This window comes from Homalodisca vitripennis, chromosome 5 (genome assembly GCF_021130785.1).
Source record: "Homalodisca vitripennis isolate AUS2020 chromosome 5, UT_GWSS_2.1, whole genome shotgun sequence".
NCBI lineage: Eukaryota > Metazoa > Arthropoda > Insecta > Hemiptera > Cicadellidae > Homalodisca > Homalodisca vitripennis.
This window is the reverse complement of record NC_060211.1, coordinates 101,201,295-101,223,953: the sequence shown is the minus strand read 5'-3', so window position 1 is coordinate 101,223,953 and position 22,659 is coordinate 101,201,295. Positions and strand designations below refer to the sequence as shown.

At 35.1% G+C, this 22,659-nt stretch overlaps 1 protein-coding gene across 1 annotated transcript in view; it reads right to left on the bottom strand.

Moving 5' to 3' along the window:
• Positions 1-22,659, bottom strand: part of LOC124362567 (rho GTPase-activating protein 20-like) — a 316,435-nt gene that overhangs the window by 263,247 nt on the left and 30,529 nt on the right. The window contains exon 2 of the mRNA XM_046817186.1: positions 1,450-1,639. Coding sequence (XP_046673142.1) covers positions 1,450-1,639 — 190 coding nt within the window. The remainder of the gene's footprint in view (positions 1-1,449; positions 1,640-22,659) is intronic.

The following is a 22,659-nucleotide window of genomic DNA, read 5'->3' as shown; positions in this document are numbered from 1 at the left end:
CACGTAAAATTGAAGCCAGATAATTGGTGTTTATGAAACTAAAACATAGACAAGGACTTTTACTAATACTCACTTCCCACATAACGACCCCTTACATTGAGTGGTAACCGGGGCTTTATCGGTTGAGGAGGGACGGAATGAGATGAAGGAGACATGAAATAGATGGAAAGAGCAATTAAGAAAGCCAAAAAAGAGAGTTTAACTATAGAAAAATGGTACTGTAAATTTTAAAAGAAAAATAAATTTTGAAATGGTACATTTTTCACTTATTAATAAAACCCAACGTAAAAATTCCATCTATCCAATTATAACCTAAATCAGCAATATTGTAATGTTGCTAAGTAAGCATCAACAAGCAACTGACTTCAATTGATACACATTCCTCAAATTTTGCTCCTTATCACATCCTATCGACGTGTCCACTTTCACTTTCTATTGTTCAAAAACGAAATTGTTTAATCCAATTCCTACAACGTTACGTAGTTATAATCAGAAGATCGATTTGATTTAAGCAATGATGTCGAACAAATATTATTTAAATTTTTGTAGCAATGTTCAATCTAGTTATTGGATCTAGAACATTCTCCAGTTTTTAAACGGTAGTTGCGCTTAATAGGTTTGAAATTATAATGATATACTTTATGAACATATTTACGCAATCACGTGTTTTTTTTTTTTAGACAAACCTCCTGCATCGTAGCAAGAAGCTGTTTAAAAAGCACCAGTTCAAAGTATTGATTAAATTTACGTTATGTAATTTGAAATTCAGGAGAAATAGATTTTGAAAGGTGATGTCTTGTAGTATATAGAAAACAGATTCAGTATAATATGGATGTCACATTTAACCTTTTAGTTCGCAGGGCAGTGTGAGGGGCATGACAGATCATTTCCAAAATCATTCACCAGGGTATTAATAAGTAGGTTTTCAGAAGTTTACCCATCAATTTGAATCCAAATCACAAGCACAACTTGACCTCGCCTGAATCCTTAAACTTCAAAAGTGAATTTCAAATCGTCATATTATCAAGTTTCTCAACTTGGGAGACAAACGAGAGTAGGAAACATACGTGAGCTCTGGAATTCCTGAGTGTAACACTGTACCGCAATGAACAACATTAACACGGCAGACGACATAGCGCGTGCTGAATTCTCACAGCTCCCAAGACCACTCAGTTTTAGAGCCGCAGTATAGGTGCTATTAAAGCCAGAGTTCTTACCAAATCTGTACCTGTACGTAATGATAATTCTGATGGAGTATATTACGTCAGGGAAACTCTACAGATGTCATTCAGATGATGTCGTTTAAGACAATCTATGATTCAAGTAAGAGTATTCCTACTAGAACTAGGTTAACTATTGATTAAACGTTTTCAGCCATATTAGCCGAAATGAGACCCCTTTGTTGGTAATAAGAGTTTGATTCGATAGAATTGTTATAGTAAGTCTTACCGCCTCTGGGATCGCGGACCTGGAAGCCCTCCTCGACAATAAGCACATCTCCTTCCAGCAGCGATATATCGGCGCAAGGGTCCACTTCGGCCTGGGAGCCGGCTAATGACAGCCGCGGAGAGACCACGCAATACTCGGCCAGCAGCAGAGAGATCAGGCCGCACACGGTCTCAGGAGACTGGCCGTGCAGCTGTAACATGTACACGACCTTTGAAATAATATATTGAAAAAATAACATCTCTTCCAACTTATAGAATTTATCAGAAATCTTCACTAGCCTATCCTTGGAAATGTTTCTACCTAGTTGTAACTGTTTATTGTGTTAATTAATAGTTATATCGTAATTTGTAAGGAGTTTGAATAAATAAATAGTTTTTACAAATAGTAGTTTATTTTATACATTTGAAATTAAACCTAAATGTGTAATACATTTTTTCGGGGGAATGCAGAGATAAACATGATAAAATATTTATGTATAAATAACTAAACGAACATTTTTAACTGTAATTTCTGTCATTTTTTAATTTTTGAAAAGTGGTGGGACTGCACCATGTAAAATGTGATATTATAACAAATATTTGAATCTAAGATAGGAAAGTTACTATTCATTTGATCAAGTTTCAGAAAATATTTAATGGTATATAGGTTATCTTGGAGAAAATTAAATATGTTGTAAAATCCACTAATAATACAAGAAAGGCTAAATTTGTTACTATGGGTATAATTATTAAAAAAAACTAGCAAACTAAAATATTTTTACATTAAATGTTTCCATAATATACCACAATTTTAAAAAATTTGTGCACTGTAAAATAATAAATAAATGAATAATCATTACCTGGTATTCCACAAATGTAGCCTCGTAGGTGCATAGTCTAGTATTTAGAGTGACAGATTTCGAAAAATATTAATTTTACAACGAATAAATGCTAATTGTGAACTTTTGCTGAATATCGGCTTAGTTTGGGGTTCCAGAAAGCATAAAGGGAAACCTAGGTGTTATTGTCAAGGCCTAGGTTGTCTGAGTCTGACAGGTCAACAAGGTCTCTGTCAGATGACCTATCACCTAAGTTTTGGTATATTATTGAAATGAGAGCCTAAAACAAAGCTATAAAAACAAGCTAACCAACAAGTCATACCCATGATATATCACTAATGTTGTACAGTAGCTCCCAAACACTTTCACTGCACTGCACAATAGCCTAGATTGAACCCTTCTACCTAATAACAAAATATCACATATAAAACCTTGAAATTCCTAACAAATAATTAATATACTACATGGCAATTTAAAGAGGTCCATAATAAACATGTTTATAAATAACTAGCTGTTACCCGCGGCTACCCACGTGGTTTTTTAAATCAATCTAGCATACTTTATCAAAGAAGTTATGATGGTCATCTATGATATTTTTCAAACGTAAGTAGGGATATGATTAATTCATCAGGTTCATATTATGTTCATGGTTAGATGATCACATGTTGAGGAACTAACTTTTATATCACGTTTGACGTGTATAGGAGCATTTCTGGTTCAAATTAATTACATTTTCGATTGCAAAACTGCGTTTGCCTCGTTTGGCCTACCAGTTTTTCCTACAACTAAGAAAATTCCTACAACATATGTAAAAAAACTACTTCGATTACAGCCCTTGTGATATACTTCCGGTCAAATATATTTCCAGGGCCACAGTTGATTGATTTTCTCGCTGCTTCGATGAAGGAAATATATTTACCTACTTAGGACTGAGAAGCCTACTTAGGTCAAAAAGTGTCTACTTCCGGGCGTTAAAATTCACTTCTAGTCTAATGTATTTGCAATGCTACAGATGGGTTTACCTTAGTTACTCGATCAACATAATTTTTATATTTACAAGTGTGTGTGTGTGTATACCTAAAAACCGACTCCTGTTATAAAGCGTTGATTTGCAAGATCTTTAAGATCTAAGATATTGACAGTGCCATAGGATTGACCGTGTCAAATTTGAATTTTTTTATTGTTCCGATCAATAAAATAAATAAATATGTAGATTTCAGAAAACTACTTCTGTCAAAAATGATCTCATTACGTCTCTTGCAATCTTCTTTTGTTCTAAGATATTTCCAATGCCATAGTTGAGTTTGCCTTGTCACGATGAAGAAAAAATACATATATTTTAGGACTGAGAACTGGAGTTATATCTGTAAAAGATTTATTATAAATCATAAATACTATAATTAAAATAGTGGTTAAGTTAAATAAAAATATTGTCGTGTTGTCGTAATACAATGTTTACACAGAACAGTTAATTGCATTTGACATGCTCTTTTAATCCATATTACACAGCTTTAGAAACAAAGATGGGATTTTTTGCTGCTTTAGAGACCAGTAGGGCGTAGCCCGGAGGAATTTTCGAAATAAGGATACGCCTATATTCATCCCAGAGACCCTAAGAATGTCCATTTAAACTTTCAGTACAATCGATCGAATAGTTTATGCGTGACATAACAAAACAAAACAAACAAGCAAAGGCACTTTACAATTTATAATATTATTAGGATTAACACTATCTCGCGATATAAATGCCTTTTGTGGCTAAATCTAAAGAACAAAAGAGACAGACACCGGTTTCGAAATGGCTAGATGAAGACGATTGTTCTGGAAAGTTTTGGCAACAGTGATGTCTCAGTGACATCACTGTTGCCAAAACGGAATAACAAATTTCATCACTTAAAATTGACTTATGTACTATATGAACTGCCAAAAAGGATGCGTGTCAGATCGATTGCCAGTTCCCAGGCATTAAATATAAGACAATTAAAATAATCAATTTAACAATAGTAATACAATAGAAATTCTACTTAACAACAGTTACACCAAAAACATACGAAATTTTTATAATGACGATAAAAAATAAATCTAACATATAAATAAATAACAAATCAACAATAATAACATTTTATTGTATGAATTTGTAAGTGTGTGAGATTTTGTGTGAACGTCTCCAAGGATGTGTAAATGAATGGGTAATTTCATAACAATTAAACGCCGTCACATCGGATACTGAGGTTACCCCACGAATCTTATAGCTATCCAATTTGTAGATAATCAATCTAATGCTTTACTAAAGTCAAGATAAATAGAGTCAATTCGAGAGGAATCGTTAAAACTGACACAATCTCTTGTAGTGTGAGACTGGTTAGAGTAGAGCGAGCCCTCATGTAAGCCATGCTGTTCTGGGAAAATTAAAAAAATGTTTTAAATAAAAAAAGATTCTTAAGTTGGAAGTACAAGTTGTTTAATATGATACAATTTTAAAACTTGCTATAGTTTTTCCTTGCTAATGATTTAGTTTTCACCGAATATGGTTGTGAGATCTTCAATTATAGTTTTTTTGTATTTTTCTGGGCTCCAAGTAAATGTTACTATCATACAAATAAAAATGAATTGCTAAATAATGTATTGCTAAACTAAATATTCCAATTTTGATAATCCTTTTTTAGAAATATTCATTGAAGTCCAACGAAGATTTAAATAAAGAGAAAGTTCAGAAAAGTTCTTCGGAACATTTCAGTATTTGGAAAAATAATGATTATATTTACGTTTTATAATCAAAATGTAACTGACACTAAACAAAAGTGTTACTGACACTTTGATGTTTCAGCTCGAGTTCGTTAAAGACACTGAAAAATCTCGTTACTTTTTAATCGTATAAAATAATAAGTAAACAGTGCTTGATCAGTAGTATACATAATGCAGATAAGAAAGTTATCCTATAACTTTTATTCCAGATTGCGCCACTAACAAATTACATGTAAAAACAACTAATGCATTGGTAATACTTTGATTAAAGTTGTCTGTGGGAATACTATTAAACCACTGTTATGAACCCACCTTAATGAGCAAAGCTGTAAAAGTTCGCACATAAAGTACTCAAGGCTGATTGGCTTCCTTGACACCGTGATATGGCAATTTTACAGTGGCTTGAGGAAAAAAGAAGAATGAACACTAACATGCGCCAACGATCCATTCTTTCCCAGACTACCGTCCCATATCTTTTGATATGTTGCAAGAATTGACTCCTTATACTGGCAGTACATATACCATGGAAATATCTTATATCGGAAGTAGATTACAATAGGTTAAAATAACGGTTTTTTACAGAAATAGATTCCTGAAACCTATGTATATAGTTTCTTAGTCGGCGCAACCTCAGGCGCGACTTCGAAAATACAATTCATTTCAATCAAAAATGCTCCGATCGCGCAAAACCTGATATCCCTGATCGTCTTAACAATGCACTATTAAATAACATATAGCCTACCTGATGTATGCCTCGTTCGAAAAAATGCCATAGGGCACCATTATGTTAAATCATAAGTGCTTTAAAGCAATTAGGAAACGGACTTCTATTTTTAAATTTCTTGCGAAGCCGCGGATAATCGTTAGTAGGAAACTGTACTGGACTTTTACTAGTAGGTCTATAATACTTGAATAGGGAGAGAAGGTTAATTTCCTTAACCAATACCATTTATTTTGACTTTACTTCCGGCAAAGTATATAAGTTGTTATAGCCCTATCTAGTTCATCAAGATAATGTCAAAATATTGAATCTTGATTATTGATGCTGTTTAGTTACTCCACTGGTGCAGTTTTATACCGGTACACATAAAGCATCATAGCCGTAATTGCAACCTCAATCTAAATTCGAAAACTTGAGCATCATATGGTATGAATAATTTCATGACGAAGGGAAAATATTATTTTTTACTCTATTATTATATGGGCAGCTACGGCATTATTTTATGGGGTTTCCGCAGTGATCACTCGTTCTGTAGGATTTTCTGCATCCAAAGAGAGCAAGAAGGGTTGTCTGAGGCTGGATCAGCGAGACAGCTGTAGGGAGTTATTCCGATGAAGTGTTTACTCTCAACGTGGCCTGCTCCTCATTTATCACGGTAGTTTTTCCGTTTAAAAACAAACATAGTTTTTCAATCCCCAGTCGTAATTGAACTGACAATAGGAAAATCTCTAGGTTCACCAATTCCGTCTTTCACTGTCTCAAAATTCAGATTTTTATTTTTTGGACCTAAGCGTATTAATTCCCTTCCACATTCTTTAAAAAATGCTAATAATGGGCCTTTAAAACTTAAAAAAAAAAACTAAAACCCACTTTGGGAGATATTTTTATAGCCTTCAGGAGGCACTTGAGGAACAGACAACCTGAGGTTAGCAGGTCGCTTGCCTCTCGTGAATTTATATTTATAATTTATTGTATGGACCTGTGGTTCGTTAATATTATCAATAAAACTAAAACAGTGTGTATTGTATGAATGCACATACTATATTAATACTTATCGAAATGTTTTTTATGTTATGACTTGTACCTACAAAAAACACTGTTCGACCTGTTTTGATGAAGAACTGAGTTATTACGAGATAACAACTGCTGTTTCAGTAATACTAATGAAAGTTCTCAATGTGAGTCGTAATTTTATTAAATATTAGTCTGAATCCGAAAGGAATCTTAACACAGACACCAGACACTATCCGTCCGAGGTGGAATGCCTCATCAGAAGTGCTCTTAACTGATAAATGATGAAATAAGCTGTAGAATGATGAGTCACTCTAGTCTGTAGTGTACAAGGATTGAACACGATACGGTAAGACTGGTGTATAGCAGAACTACATATAGCAGTCGTAGAGTCTAGTGTCTGTAGATGTAAACATAGCCACGTGAGAGCTAGCGGCTGCAGGTGGCATTTCTCTCCTGACGACCTTGGCACAGAAACTTGTCTGTCTGGCGGCCAGTCCCGCCACAGCCACAGCCCTCTTCGCTAATTATTATCAATGGGTTATCGCGCACTCGCCTCGGCTCGGCCCCGCGCGGCATGGCGCGGAGTGATACAAACATGGCGGTGGAGAACCGTAACAGCTTTCCCCGTCCACTGTCTTTGGGCTTGGGGAGGAAACTCCTCGCTTTCTTTGAGCCTCACCTTACCGATTACCTTATTAAGACCCAACAGGCTGTTCTTGAAATCGTGTCGTCTGTTTCTTCGTCCGTGCGATGATTCTTGATAGGAAGATCCATAGACTTGAAACTTTGTACGTAGGTTCTTCTTGGTTTAAGGAGGAACGCAATTGGTTTTTTACCAAAAGGTAAAAGGGCAGAACAGTTTCAAGATTGCTTATCTCCGTAAAAATGCAATGAAAAAGATATTTCAATACCTCCACTGCAGCTCAATACTCAGTGGTTATGATTCCAGGAGACAGTGTATGCTGCAGTCTAGTTAGTAATATCTGTACGTAACCGTAACTTCTACTACAAAACTGATTGACCACTTCAATTACGACTACCCATTTTTTAAATTCATATTTTATTCGGGTTTCATGTAAAATTCTATATTTTTGTCTGAAATTGTTTGAAAGCAATTTCGGTTAGGGTGAGGGAAGGGCCAGTAACATAAATTAACACAGTGACTTTTGCCCCCCTAAAACGTTTACGGAAGTTATTTTGTAGCAAGTGCGATTCATGAACAGTTCGATCGAATAACTGTTTTTGTTCTGGGACGTCCAATAGAACCGTAGACATTGCCGTAGAGTATATAATTATATATAAATACACGTTTGATCTGTTTAGCCACTTAAAAAATCGAGAACAAGTAATACAAAACATATTTTGTTTTAATCCTACTTTGTTTTAACTAACATAGTAAAGTAAACAATTATGTTTTATTTTTTATATTTTCATAAACATTAAAGTTAATTTTTAAGTATGTATATTATTACAATTAATTAATAGTTTTTAATTTGTCTACAGCCGATATTACAAGAAGAAGCGATCGTACACACAGAAATTCAGTTACTAAACATATATGTTAACTAATTAATGTTTTATATAAATATTTTATGCACAATTTTTAAATGGCATGTCACGGGATTTGAGTTTATATACAACATTTTAGCTAGATGTGTTTTTGCATCATATACGATATAAACAGAGATAGAGAGTATTTGCATCTAATAGTAGGAATTGAAAAAATGTGAACTTCGTTGCTGTTTATCTTAAACGATGGAAAATTACCACATTTAATCAACAACCAAGAAACCGTTGTAAGCCGGTTTGACCTTTAGACTCCAAAATCATTACAGTTCTCCTGTGAACCAAGAGAAACCCATGTACAAAGTTGCAACTTTCTAGGACCTCACAATCAAGAGTAACAGTACAGAGAGGTAGAGGGACAAATATGCAGACAATCCATCTTAAAATCACAAGCTTACGCCCTTCGATAAACAGGACCCATTTACAAAGTTAGTTATCGCATAGACATTACTTATGTTGGGTCCTGAGTATTGTCCATAACAGAGTATTGTCAAATTCAATACTACAGAGTACAGAGTGGCTTTAGGCGATTACAGATAGATGTGATAAAACGATGTTTTACTAAGCGAGTAGCCGGCACTTATTAGTGAGTGCGGATATTAAATTTACAATCACAATATTTTGAAATGTTAAATGAAATGAAATGAAAATTGCCTTTATTAAAGAGGCGGAGACAGGGCTATTAAGCCCTCTCTACCACTCAACCTCATAATTTATACAGAAAATTTACAATATTTTAATACAATTGTGGTAAATTATTAACTTAATCTTTGTAGAAAATACAAAAATGCTTAACCTATACAAAATTAAATTATCTTAAAGTAAAAATCTTTAAATGAATACCTAAAATACAAAAGAAAAACTTTATACATTTTATGATAAATTAAGAGCAAGAAGCAAGAAACATTCAATCGCTCTAACACACCGATTGACCACAACAAGCAGCACCACCTGTCACCACCACAAGCCCCCAGCAGCAAGCCCCTAACCCTCGCCCCGAAGCGAGCACGGTCCTCAATACATCTGATGTCATCGGAATTTTATGTTTTAAAATGTTCAATCCAAAAGTTTGTCCACGGCTTCTAATATATCAGATTCGTTTGAGAAATGTAAACAGATGCATAATATTTTTCTCCGGATCCTGCCAGAAGCGCGCTTCCAGTAATTCAGTGAGTAATCAATGTGAAACTGGGGCCGACTTTCTGATTACCCATTAGTCAAATCTGACATGACGCGAGCCTCACGCACAGTTCTGCCAAATACACTTTCAGTCTCGCTCCCGAATCGGAGGAGGCTAATTCCCAACTCCGGTTCTCACGACCTCCTGCCACCACCAGAAACCTGCTCCAGGCGTCATTCACTCGCGGAGAATAAGCAATGAGCGCGGTCGTTTAAATTAATACTATTCTACAATTACACACGATGAAGTTTGGATTGGAGCCGGGTTTCTCATTAGTGGTTTCGAGATTACGTCAATTATGTCGGGTGAAAACTGCCGCACATTAACTCAATTAGCAACGCTCACTGGATGAGTTACTATATTAAACCGACGCGAGTGAGTATTTTGGTTTCGTAACATTCAAACTGTATATCGGTAGCGGAATGACCGAGTCTGGCGGCTTGTATCAATCGACGTCTTCCTTATTAAGAGCTGATTGGATCTGCGGTCGGGCGAAGCTGACACCGAGATAGAAAGTTCTACTTGACAGTCTATTAAACTCTTTAATTTGTCACTTTCATGTAAAACCCATTATGGACGAATCATTTCCACTTCCTACCGGCCAGACGGTGGTGTTTGACAGCTGATGATGACGATGTGGACACATTGTGACCTTGGGGGGCCATTGTGTGGTGACCTCGCCCGCCGGTAACCATCGGTGACCGGTGTGCGGGGCTACTATCTCCCCAGCACATAGGTGTGTTGTGTTTGTGGCTTGGAGTTCACTTGTTGGTTTACCGCATTAATTATATATACTCGCAACATAATTATCACTCATTTCCTACCGCACTACGCTCCAGGGTTCGTCCTTTGTTACGTCTGAACCACAGAGGTATTATTAAATAAAGTGCAAAAAACCAATCAGCTGTTAGAAGTGTGCGAATCGTCGGCTTCGTGTAATTACTTAATTCATGTTTCTACAAGAACGTGAGCGAAGAAGTTTTCCCTGGATTTGCGAGAATAATGTTCGGTTCTACCTGTTACAAAAATAGTGAACTACCAAGGTTGAAATAAGTATACAGCTTTAGCAAGTGATAATATTGAAAAACAATTTAAATATGATTACGGTATACAGGGTGTTCAGTAAAAGTATTCCAATACTTTGGGATTTTGATCTGGATATAAAAATTAACAAAAAAGTTCATATAAAGGTATGACCTAAAACCTTGAGTTTTCCCTCTATATGTCTGTATGTGTTTATTATCAAATAAATTATATCTTTTGAACCAGTAAAGAATTTATGAAAATTGAGGCTTGTATTAACCTTTGGTACACCTTTTTTAAAATAAAATATTAACAAAAGTTGAGTTATTTTGTTGGAGTAACTTAAACGTACACCATTTTAAAACAGTAGAAAGGATTTTGTTGATATTTTATTTTCAAAAAGGTCTACCGAAGGTTAATACACTTCTTAAGTTTCACAACTTTATCTTTACTGGTTCAATATATATATATATATATATATATATATATATATATATATATATATATATTATATGTATAAAACACATACAGACAGATAGGCGGAAAACTAAAGGTTTTAGGACATACCTTCATATGAACCTTTTTGCTCATTTTTATTAATAGAATAAATCCCAAAACATTGGAACACTTTTACTGAACACCCTGAACATCGTAATCATATTAAAATTAGTGTTTCAACATTATTACTTGCTAAAGCTGTATACTTATTTCAACCTTGGCAGTTCACTATTTTTGTAAACAAGTAGAACCGGACATTATTCTGGCATATCCAGACAAAAGTTCATTGTACAAGTTCTTGTGGACACAGAATTAAATAATTACATGAAACCAAGGTTTTAGGACATACCTTCATATGAACCTTTTTGCTCATTTTTATTAGTAGAATAAATCCCAAAACATTGGAACACTTTTACTGAAAACCCTACACGTGCAATTAATTGTTGGTCTTTACAGACTTTATAATTTTGTCTCCTAAATATAACGGAGAGTTACGAGAGAGATTAGCAACGAGCCCGCTAGCTATCAGCAGCCGAGATGGATACCCCCGATAAGACGAGAATGTGGCAATGCGAATGTGTAACTGATGTTTATCAGATCTGACTTGGCACTGATACTGTACTTGATAGTGCAGTGCATGGTAGCCGAGCAGTTCTAGCAAGGCGCCAGCTAGAGGACACGAGACTAGGTCAAGCTACTTAAGGCTCATGAGAGTGCAATGCTATTAAGGGCCATGTACGTGGATATATAGATATAGATTGTTATCGTACGTTGTACATTTACATTCCTTGTATGTGCTGAAAATAAATCAAAAGAACGAAAAATATGAAGTCATCGATGGATGAATTCTCCAGGACTATTGCTTACAAATACGAAAGCGATAACACAGGAGGTGTTCAGTGACTCCAGTTGTATTCCTAATTAAACATTCATAACGTTCCTGGATATTTTACCAATTGTAGCCTCCAATCGTTAATCTGTTCGATACTGGTTGTTATTTTCACCGGATTCATTTTTAAGTTGATAAAATTCATGATCATCAGACTGAAGTCAACCGTGGAATGGGGGAGACCCAAATCCACTTCAGTTTTATGCTACATTCCTCATAATATATCCTTAATTCATAAGTTGGAATTGATGTATTCCCCCCAAACAAGCCTTAATGGAGATTTGACGATGATATTTATTGTTGACTAGCTGACCCGACAGACTTCGTCCTGTCAAAAAGATTTGTAATGAGGCAGTTTTTTTGCCTACGTATTTAAAAAAAATTCTCCTGAACAGAACCGTCATCCTGGTGATAGGGCGTTGTGAATAAAAAATAATTAAATAAAAACATATATAAGGATTTAAAAGTAAGTAATCGCTTTATTGTTAATCATGTGAATCATAATTTATTATTATTATCATTGTAGTGCTTTGTGGTATACGATGTTTTTTGTTTGATTACCTGGCGCATAGATAAACAAATCTGATGGTTTTCCAACACGGGAACAGGCAACATACAATTGGACCATGTGAGAAACATGGGTTTTCTAGATTAATACCACAAACACTTAATGATTGCCCCTGGGACTTGTTTATAGTCATAGCAAAAGCAAGCCGCACTGGAAACTGTAGTCGTTTAAACTCAAATGGCACATCAGTCGGAATCATTGGGATGCGCGGTATGAGAACATCCTCTCCTTTTATACTTTCCTTTGAGTATAGTTGCTTCTATCACATTGTTTAGTAAATTTTTTATCGCTAAACCGTGTACCGTTGCAAAGACGCGGTTGGTTGATATTTTCGCAACATTATAACCACCGATCCAAACCTTTAATTGAAGATAGTGAGGTGGCAATCCTGGCAAATCCAGCGAGTTTAAAAATTCCGGTGGATAGTTGACTACATCATCTTGATTAGTAGCCGAATCAACTGATTTATATATCCTCAATTCGCCTGTAATTTGTTCTTGAATTTTTGAAATTTAATTCATTTACATCTATGTTTTTTGCAGCCAGTATAGCTCGTTCGCTCAACCAATCATGGTTTCTGTAATTTTGAGAAACATCTGGAAACACTTTCTGAATAAGTTCATCTTTTGATCGAGTTAACTGACAAAAAACTTTGAGGAAAGTTAATGCAGCCAGTCAACATGTCTATAGGAAATTTGCCATTACCAATGTCAATGAGTTGTTTAGAGAATATGTTTTCCAGATTGGTCATTTTGCAACTCGACACGCATATTCTTGCTTAAATGAAGTACTTTGACATGTTTCCACAAATTGGAGGACTTTAGACATGCATTGAGTTCATCAGCTGGCGTTGATCGTGGAAATCACTGGCAATGTTTGACGAAAATCTCCTGCTAATAAAATCATTGCACCACCAAATCGGTTATTATTGCTCCGTAGATCTTTTAAGGTTCTGTCTAAAGCCTCCAAAAGATTTTTTATGTGCCATCGTGCATTCATTCCAAACAATCAATTTACATTGCTGCAAGACCTTTGCCATTGCAGAGTTCTTCGAAACGTTGCAGGTTGGAGTTTCATTGCTTTGCATATTTAATGGCAATTTTAGTGCTGAATGGGCTGTTCGACCACCTTCAAGCAAAGTTGCTGCGATTCCCGACGAAGCGAGTGCAAGTGCAATTTTATTTTGTGAGCGAATTGTTGCTAATATTAATGAAATCAAAAAAAGTTTTTTCCTGTACCACCAGGTGCATCTAAGAAGTAAATCCCTCCAGTTTCATCATTTGTTACTTTCATAAGAGTTTCAAATACATACTTCTGTTGTTCATTTAACAGTGGAAGATTTGTTTGAATTAATTCTTTCAAAGCGTTGAAATCATACAGTTTTTTTCTCGATGCAACTCTTGGTTAAAAGCGTCATGCATTGGACGATTGGGCGCGGTCAGGCCTAATTGAATTAATAGTTTGTTTGACATTATCAAACACATGTCCTCAATTGAAATCAATGCTTCATTGTAAATTTCTTCACTGATTTGTATATTTGGATTTCCCATTCTATTCCGTATTTGATACAAAATATCATCACACATATAATCTTTGTACTTGATCCACAAATCAATTGGGTTTGATGGGAAGCATGTAGATATGATTATATAGAAAACAATGTTCGTATTTGATGAGCGTGTGATGATATTACAGCATCATTGAGATTTGATCCCAATGAGCGTCCAATTTCAAGCAATTGCAAACGTTGACAGGCTTCTCTGTAGGATTTACACAATTCACCATCAACAGTTCGTAACTGTTGGAATGATGTTGGGCCACGTACATTGACTAATAGCAGTCGTAAATAAAAACATTCATCATTGCTTGGATGTAACTGAATAAATCCTGCCAATCGCATCGGTGGAATCTGTATATCCTGGAACTGGTTTTCCCTTTTCCGTCGTATAAATCTCCTTGAGGAATTGATTCCAGGTATAAATATTTTGGCATTTCAGAATATAGCAATGTTTGTGCGAAATCATCGTTTTGGCATGTCTCAAAAAAACTGGTTAATGTAGTAGATGGTGGCTGAGCAGCTCTTTGTACTGCGTTCTGTGCTGTAAAATACACTCTTTGTCCATTTTCTAAATGCACAGCTAAGTGAACAACAGAAGGGTGTCCTCTCATGAATAGGAAAAAGAAAATATTCGCCAAACTGCTTCATTACTACTGACATAGCGGCCCATTTGGTATTGGGTAACTTCATCATTGGAATTCTCTGCACCAATTCCAATCACAGCCATATCACTCCCTTTGGTTACATATTTTGCAAATGTATTTAATAGATTTTCACTGAATGGCAAGATTCAACGTTGATGTGTGCTTTGAATGTCTTTGATAAAATGGGTGAATATGGAACAATCCAACGATTATCTATTTCAATATCTTGTTGATTTAATTTGACAATTGTTGATTTTCCATTGTCTGCTGTCGATCTGCGACGATACAATGGATAAACCGTCATTAACCAGTAATTGTTTCCGATATTAATGTCCGTGGATATCGTTTTGAACATTTACCATCCATCATACACGGTGAATTTTGATTAAGAGTTCCACAGGGACCATGTATCATTTTTTTGATAACTACCTCATGCAATCCAGGATCTACTTGTAACATTAGGGATTTCAGCTGATATCACTGCATCAATCACTTATTCAGCCTTATCTTTGCAACCAACCAAATCAAAATGTGTGCATGTGGCAATCCTCGTTTCTGCCACTCCACAGAATACATCCAGCAGCGTGTCTCACCAAACACATTATGTTTTACGATGAAATCCATTAAAGATTTCAATTTTTGTCTAAAGACTCTGGCTGTAATATCATGACGATCAATGGGTCATTGCCCAGGGAATAACTCCTGCTTGATTTCTATCCATTGCGGATTGCATGTAAATGTGATGAACAAATCTGCTGTACCATAATGACGAACATTACGACATGGCATCTTGAGCATATTCGTGCATATGCCGAGGGCTTCCGATGTATGTTGCTGGAAGAATAGTCATCCGACCGACATTCTGTGCATTTCCATCAGTATTAATCGCATCTCGAAGGTGAATATACTCTTCAGATCGGAGTTTGGTTTGATTCAACCTGATGAATGTTAATCTCTCCGTTTCAATTTTAACATACATGTCAACAACATATTTGTGATATAATCGCCGACATTTCAATATGTGATTTTCTTCATTTTCCCGAATCATTAGGCGGTATGAATAATAGTTCATTGAACTGACTTTTTTGTTGGTTTCAGAACCTGTAAATATATTTTGTTTTAATAACATTCAAATATAAAATTAAAATATACATAATATAATGACTGAGATATTATCGCCATAGCTAAACTAATATTTTAGTTACCTGTAATGGGATTTATCATTTTTATTGAGAAATCGTAGCCATCTTCACCTTGCCAAAATATAATGGGATATTGCAGTGCATCATATGAGCGGTGTGTTTCCTTTATACGTTGTAATTGATCATTCCGAACGATGTAAAACAATATCACGGGATTCCAAGTTTTTCTCCAACTACAACGATAGCAACTTCATCAATAGTTGGTGCATTAAAACGTCTTGTATGTTGACCTGCAGGTGTTTTATCAGCTCTGATTACAATTTTGTGATTATCGGATGGCATCAGATCCAGGGCAGTTTTAAACAATATAATCAATTGATTGTGTTGATGAAATAAAGTTTGTAATTGTTCTACAATAGACCCTCTTTACTAAATTGTTATGTGCACAACGCAGATCAATTTCTTGTGGTGAATTGCCCATAAAATAAATTTGCAGGAATTTGTTGTCGCTATCTGACACTGGTAACTGTGAACCTGCTCTGTGATATATTTGCCCTTGTATCTGTAAAAAAAAAATGTATTATGGTGTGGTATAAATTAATGGATTGTCAGTGATCAAACTTAAATAATAATTTATCTTAAAAAGTATATATTTAGTTTTAACTAATATCTATCAAATATAAAATATAATAAAAGTGTCACTGAAACTGAATCCACCATATAATATGATGACTAAGTGATATATAAGTGATTAAGAAATTAAAGATTAGTGACACATCTTAACTTTGGTGACAGAAAATTTTGTTCGTTAAAAGAATTATGAGTAACTGCTATAATACATACCTTGAAAGTTGGCATAAAATTTTCCCGAACTACATTTGTTGTCCCAAATGAAGTCATTTGAAAGCAATTGTTATATTGTTGGATATGTGTCAAAAAGTGTATAGAATCTGTTCCTATTCCTGAAACCAATGAGTACAATGGTTTCTGGTGGTGGATCCAATGGTATCAATTTTACTTTACCATTTGCGCAACACAATCCATTGGCTTCGTTTTTGTATTTTAATGCCTTACAGTGTGAGCAAACCGAGTTCATAGAACCAATAACAACACATTGGTAGTTACTGTAGTCAATTGACACATCGTAACTGAAAGCAGCTCGATTCAAACTTGCGCGATTATTAGTTGAATGTCGCGCTCGCGCTTCACGCGTTTGTAATGTCCGAATTCTTTCACGTTCATTTCCGTCGTCACGTTCTTGTGCAGTACGATTAGATCGGTAATTAGCTTGGTTTGTAGCATTTCTGGTTCTTGGTTTGTAGGGAGTGCCGATGGCCGAGTGGTCTAAGTCGTTGGACTTTGGGTCTGAGCTAGAGATAGCGCAGGTTCAAATCCTGTCTGTGACCGTTTTGCACTTTTTATCAGTACCATCGACCTTGTACTGTATGTCTGTATCGACTCTCCCCCTTATTCTGTTTGATAAGATCCTCGCACAGGCCAGTGGCCCATGAGGACGGACAGAATAAGGCTTAAAAGGGGATCGGCCTCTCCTTTTTTTTTAAAAAAAAAAAACTTCTACCTAAATTGCTTCGTCTTATAGGAGGCATATCAAATATAAATTATTTTTTCACTAATCACGAAACTAAACAAACACTAACTAAGTAAACACTCTGCACAAAACACGATATACGAATTTGTTTCGTGTATCAGTTGACAAAAGCAAACTCAATAGATTAGGTCACAGATATATTAATGTTTTATTTACTATCTGCATTAACACGATCACGCACTGTTTATTATTATTATTATTGGTAACATTTAAATATAAGCAGATGTTTCAGAAAGTTTGTCGAACTATAGCTGTCAACAGCTGTTTAGTGCCAGTTTAATTTTAATTATGAAACGTACAAACTACAATTTTTCCTGAATTCCAAAATATTCCAGATATATTTTTCTTAACTTTTTCTTCATAATTACCTTCCTCGGATTTCAATGAACATTTTTACAAAAAGAATTAACCGAATCCGTCCACCCGTTATCGTGTTTAGCGCTTACCAACACATTTCGACATTCATTTTTTATTTATAAGAAGATTACACGCTGTCTTCAAATAATTATGTTGCAGAATACCTGGAAGTATACGTTTCATATTTCAATAAGATTCAACCAAGAAAACTCAATTTACCAAATACATTTCAGACAGAAATACTCTGATCCTTTCGTAGCGTGTATCCATTTAGATACATCATCGTGATTATGTCCACTCTCAGTATCGTCACACACTCACTATATACTGCTAAAAAAAGAGTTAAACTAGCAAACACAATAACGTGTCAAACAGTTTTTGTTGCTTGCATACCGAGCTACCAAATATACTAAATAGTAGGTGTGTTGTTCTTCCGGAAATACCTAATCTTTTATTTTAGTAGGCTAGTAAATAGTCACATCGTGTAAATAAGCACCAAACGATCGCCAAGACGGCACAAAGACTCTCGATATGATTTTAGGGTTATTCAGATGGCGTCATTGTTACGTCTATTACGAAAGTGAAACATCTATACTTTTACGTGAAGGCTTTGGCATTACAATGACAGCAGTTATTGTGACGTAGGCTGGCAGGAAGGGCGTGCAAGGACCGCCCTATCTCCGCCTGGGCAGGACCGACTAGTAGACACGTGGGTTGACAGGGTCAATATACTCCTACCAGGCTGATGCTGTCCAAGAACCTATTTCGTTATAAAGGGGCTGGATGGAGGGTGGCTTTGAATTTTGGTGAATAAATCGATTAACCAATAACCGAGAAAGCTCATCTTCCAAGAGGTGAATAGAGCTACATAGTTTTAAGTTTATTCCTCTATGTCTAACCGCTCGTCATAAATGAATATAGAAAGGAACTTTAATTTTTAACAAATTTTTTATAAAGAAGATTTCATCACCAAAGAAAGGAAGCCTTGCTTGTTTCCATATGCAACATTTGTTTTCAATTATCCATATAGTACCAAAAAAGAAAGAAAGCTGACTATACTGTTGAGAAGTACGATGTGAAATATTGTTCATATATTTTAATAAAATTAAACTATTTAGGGCTGAATGGATCATTTCCAAACTGGGACGCCATATAGTAGCATCAAACTGGAGCAAATTTATTTTTTCCGTTTTTCCCTTAATTTTAAACAGCTTTTAATTTTGAAAACTGATTTGTAAACGCGATAATCATAGAAGCAGAAACATTATTATTATCGTACAGAACTTCAAATTAACATTTGAAAATTAAACTTTGCAGGTAATAATATTGATTTCAAATCCTTTTGACGTATTTTGAAATTATTACTTTTAAAACAGGATGATCAGTTCGAACAGAACCGTTTTCTTGTTATTTTCGGTATTTATCTTTACCTGTTATGTCCGTTATAATGGTAGTCCACTGCAATAAGTTAGACATGTTTGAACATCCGCTCGGCATACTTTCTAGCCTATTTCCGCTTGCATGTCTCCTCGTCTCATCAATTATACGGCCAAAAGAGGACAAGTCTGCCTAAGCCGAGTCCATGGTGCACACACAGCCGTAGTGACAAACTAAGGTCCGTTGCGCGCATGGACGCTTTCACGCGAATAACGAAGCTGTGACGATACGCTAGGCAGACTCACGGCACTGGCTCGACTCGCTTTCTACAGCACGCACGTCGGGGGCCTCCTCCATCACACACACCGCGCACGTACGGACTTGGGTTTCGTTTTAGAAAATAAGAACTGAATAAGTACCATCTTCGTATTATGTGTTACAATGTGTAATAGCGAGATCTGTTTTGTTGCACGGAATTAGAAATAGTAGGTGATTACATAAGACCAAAAGTCAACAAAATTATTTTCAGAATATCTTTTTTTATTTCTTGGCCCCAAAGTTTTTAATCATGTTCCTAATTCTATATAAAAAACATAAAACTATGTCAAAATAAGTTAAAAAAACAATTTTCTAAAAGCCAAAATACTTGCTTGAGGTTAGGTTAGTCAGATTCTTTTAATGCACATTGAAGATATATTTTTGTTTTTGTATTTGTAAATATGTACATAATTCAATTTCTTATTTTTATTACATAAGTAACTTTATTATTTCTAGTATTTTCACTTTTGTATGAATATTTGTGTTAGGTATGTGTTTTTGTCAAGAAAAGCTGAAGTTGTATTTTTTCACATTTAATAACCACAAGTTTTTAAGTTGACAATTATCGACTGTTAATATATACATAATTATGTTAGTTTAAGTTGCGCTAGCCATAGGTGTTATGGCTAGTAATTCCAGGCAAATGTCTATATTAGTTTAATTGTAAACAACTCGAGGATTAAATCATTTTTTATTCTTAGTACAAGAGCTAAAACTAATAGCAGAATTGAAGCTTCGGATATGAAATTTATGAGAAGAATTATAGATTGTACAAATATAGATTAACTAATCAATTAATGGAAAATGAACTTACTACAGGCAATAAAATTTTTTAAATAACTACAGAGAAAAATGTAGACTAAATTTAAAGAGAATGCCACCTGAACGAATTTTTGGAGACCTTTTACTCTACAAACCGAAAGACCGACAAAATGAAGGTTGACCAAGAAAATAAACTAAACTTTAAAGGCGTCGCAGGCTTTACTCTAAACCCTTACGGAGAAGATGAAGATGACAAATAAGTTAACTTTTAACTCAGCAAATGAAATGTAACAGTGACTAGATGTGTAACAGTGTAACAGACTGAATATTACGATTGTTTTCCTCCATAGTCTAAAATAAGAAAGCTTCTGTACAAACCGACTAAAACGCTGCAGATGTTCTCCAGAATGTCTATCTATGGTGGGTGTCATAGCACTAGGCTGCTGATTGGGCTATTTTTACGGATTATTAGGTTAATGCCTAATAATCCTGAAAAACTCCCGCAAATGGCAATAAACACGCTCACTCGTTATCTCCGAAATAATGAATTAAATCCTCTCGCAATAAAACACGAGATAGCTAACCGTAAAATATTATCTGGTATTTACTCGCCACTTCAGAGTAATGCCCATTGAACACGAATTAATATTTTATAGACCTCCCAACCTTCAGGTTTGTGTAGATCGTGTCCCTCCACCATGACTAATCCGCGAGAACATTACTATCATCATCATCAACCTTGAGACTTGTGTCCATTCACTCAAACGAGACCATTGTACAGGGCTTGATGTGAGAAAAGTGCAGTAGTTTTTTGTTCCTCTTTGGCAGACACTGTCTGAGATCTATTAACGACAGGAATGTGTTGACTCAAGAGTCCTTAATAATTAGTTTTTAAAAGTAGAAAAGGAATTGATAGATCATAGATAAATAGATTTCTTTAGTTTAACGTTATATACTTCCAGACTGTGCCCAAATTTTGAAACATTTTAAATTAATAATCGGGGAAATTATATCATGTACGATTGAGATTATCTGCAACGAAAATCAGTTCAAGGTATAATCTGTAATAGTTATATTTAACTATATCTTAAGCTGTTATTATTGTGTAATTGAAACATTTAACACTTAATTACTGTTTCTTTTTTATATAAAAAAGTAGAGGCCGATCCCCTTTTAATGTCCGTCATCATTGGCCACTGGCCTGTGCGAGGATCTTATCAAACAGAAATAAGGGGGAGAGTCGTTACATACGAGGTTGATTGTACTGATAAAAAGTGCAAAGGTCACAGACAGGATTTGAACCTGCGCTATCTCTTACTCAGACCCTTAGTCCCAACGACTTAGACCGCTCGGCCATCGGCACTCCCAATTAATTAATCTATATTTTAAATAGTACTATAATACACAAGGTAGGACCACGTGTAACGTAACAGGCTTCGCTGAGGTTGCATGCAAAATTTCATGTCTGTAGCTAATTTCATTGGATTGCTATGTGACATGGTTAAATGCATTATGACTGTATTTAGTTTATTTAAATAAGTGTAATCTGCGATTCGGTTTATTCATTAGATCAATATACACTCGTTCGCTAACGTTGCGAAATATTCCAAGGAGTGACATACATTATCATAGAACTGAAGGTCATATAGAAATGAAGTTTCATTTAAAATTTCAAGTCTGTAGGGTAATTTCTTCTCTGGATATCGTACGGACAGGCTGATGGCCAAGCAGAGATAACATTTCTCAAGTCCCTCGAGCGACAGGCTTTGCAAATGCTCAGCCAAAAATACCTTAGAGTCCCTGAAATACCTTAAAACATATGCATATACACATGTACAACACAAAAAAAATTTGCTGTAGAAAGTATCTGTAGTAACTATATATTTGTGACACCTGAGCAATGTGCACAAATGTTATGTTAGAAAAGTTCTAGAATTCCTATAAATAACAGAAATATGGGTTTTACATATTATCTATCTCATACTTCGAACGTGAAAAATATATAATAAATCACTCTTAAGGTACCCTTTTCTTACGCCAATTACGGATTTAACAATTGATTTTTGCAACATATTTAGTGATACACTACCCCAAGCATCTATTTCTGCCAAAGACCGTACGCGTAATAAGCCCGTCTTATTTTAGAAACATTAAAAATTCCGCCAAGTTGCCTGAACCCGAAAAAATACTTACGGGTTTTCATTAATTATAAACATTAAATTTCTATATGCTATAGGAAACAATACCCAAACACTTGTATGGAATATTTTTTAATATTTTGCATACGAAGTTTGGATTGGAGCTCTAGAAATTGGCATGAATGCCAAAGACTGCATATTTAGCGATAGTCTACTTTGTTAAAATATGTTTCTGGAGCCGACAACAAATTTGTAAGTTTTAGCTGTAAATATTGTCCTAACAA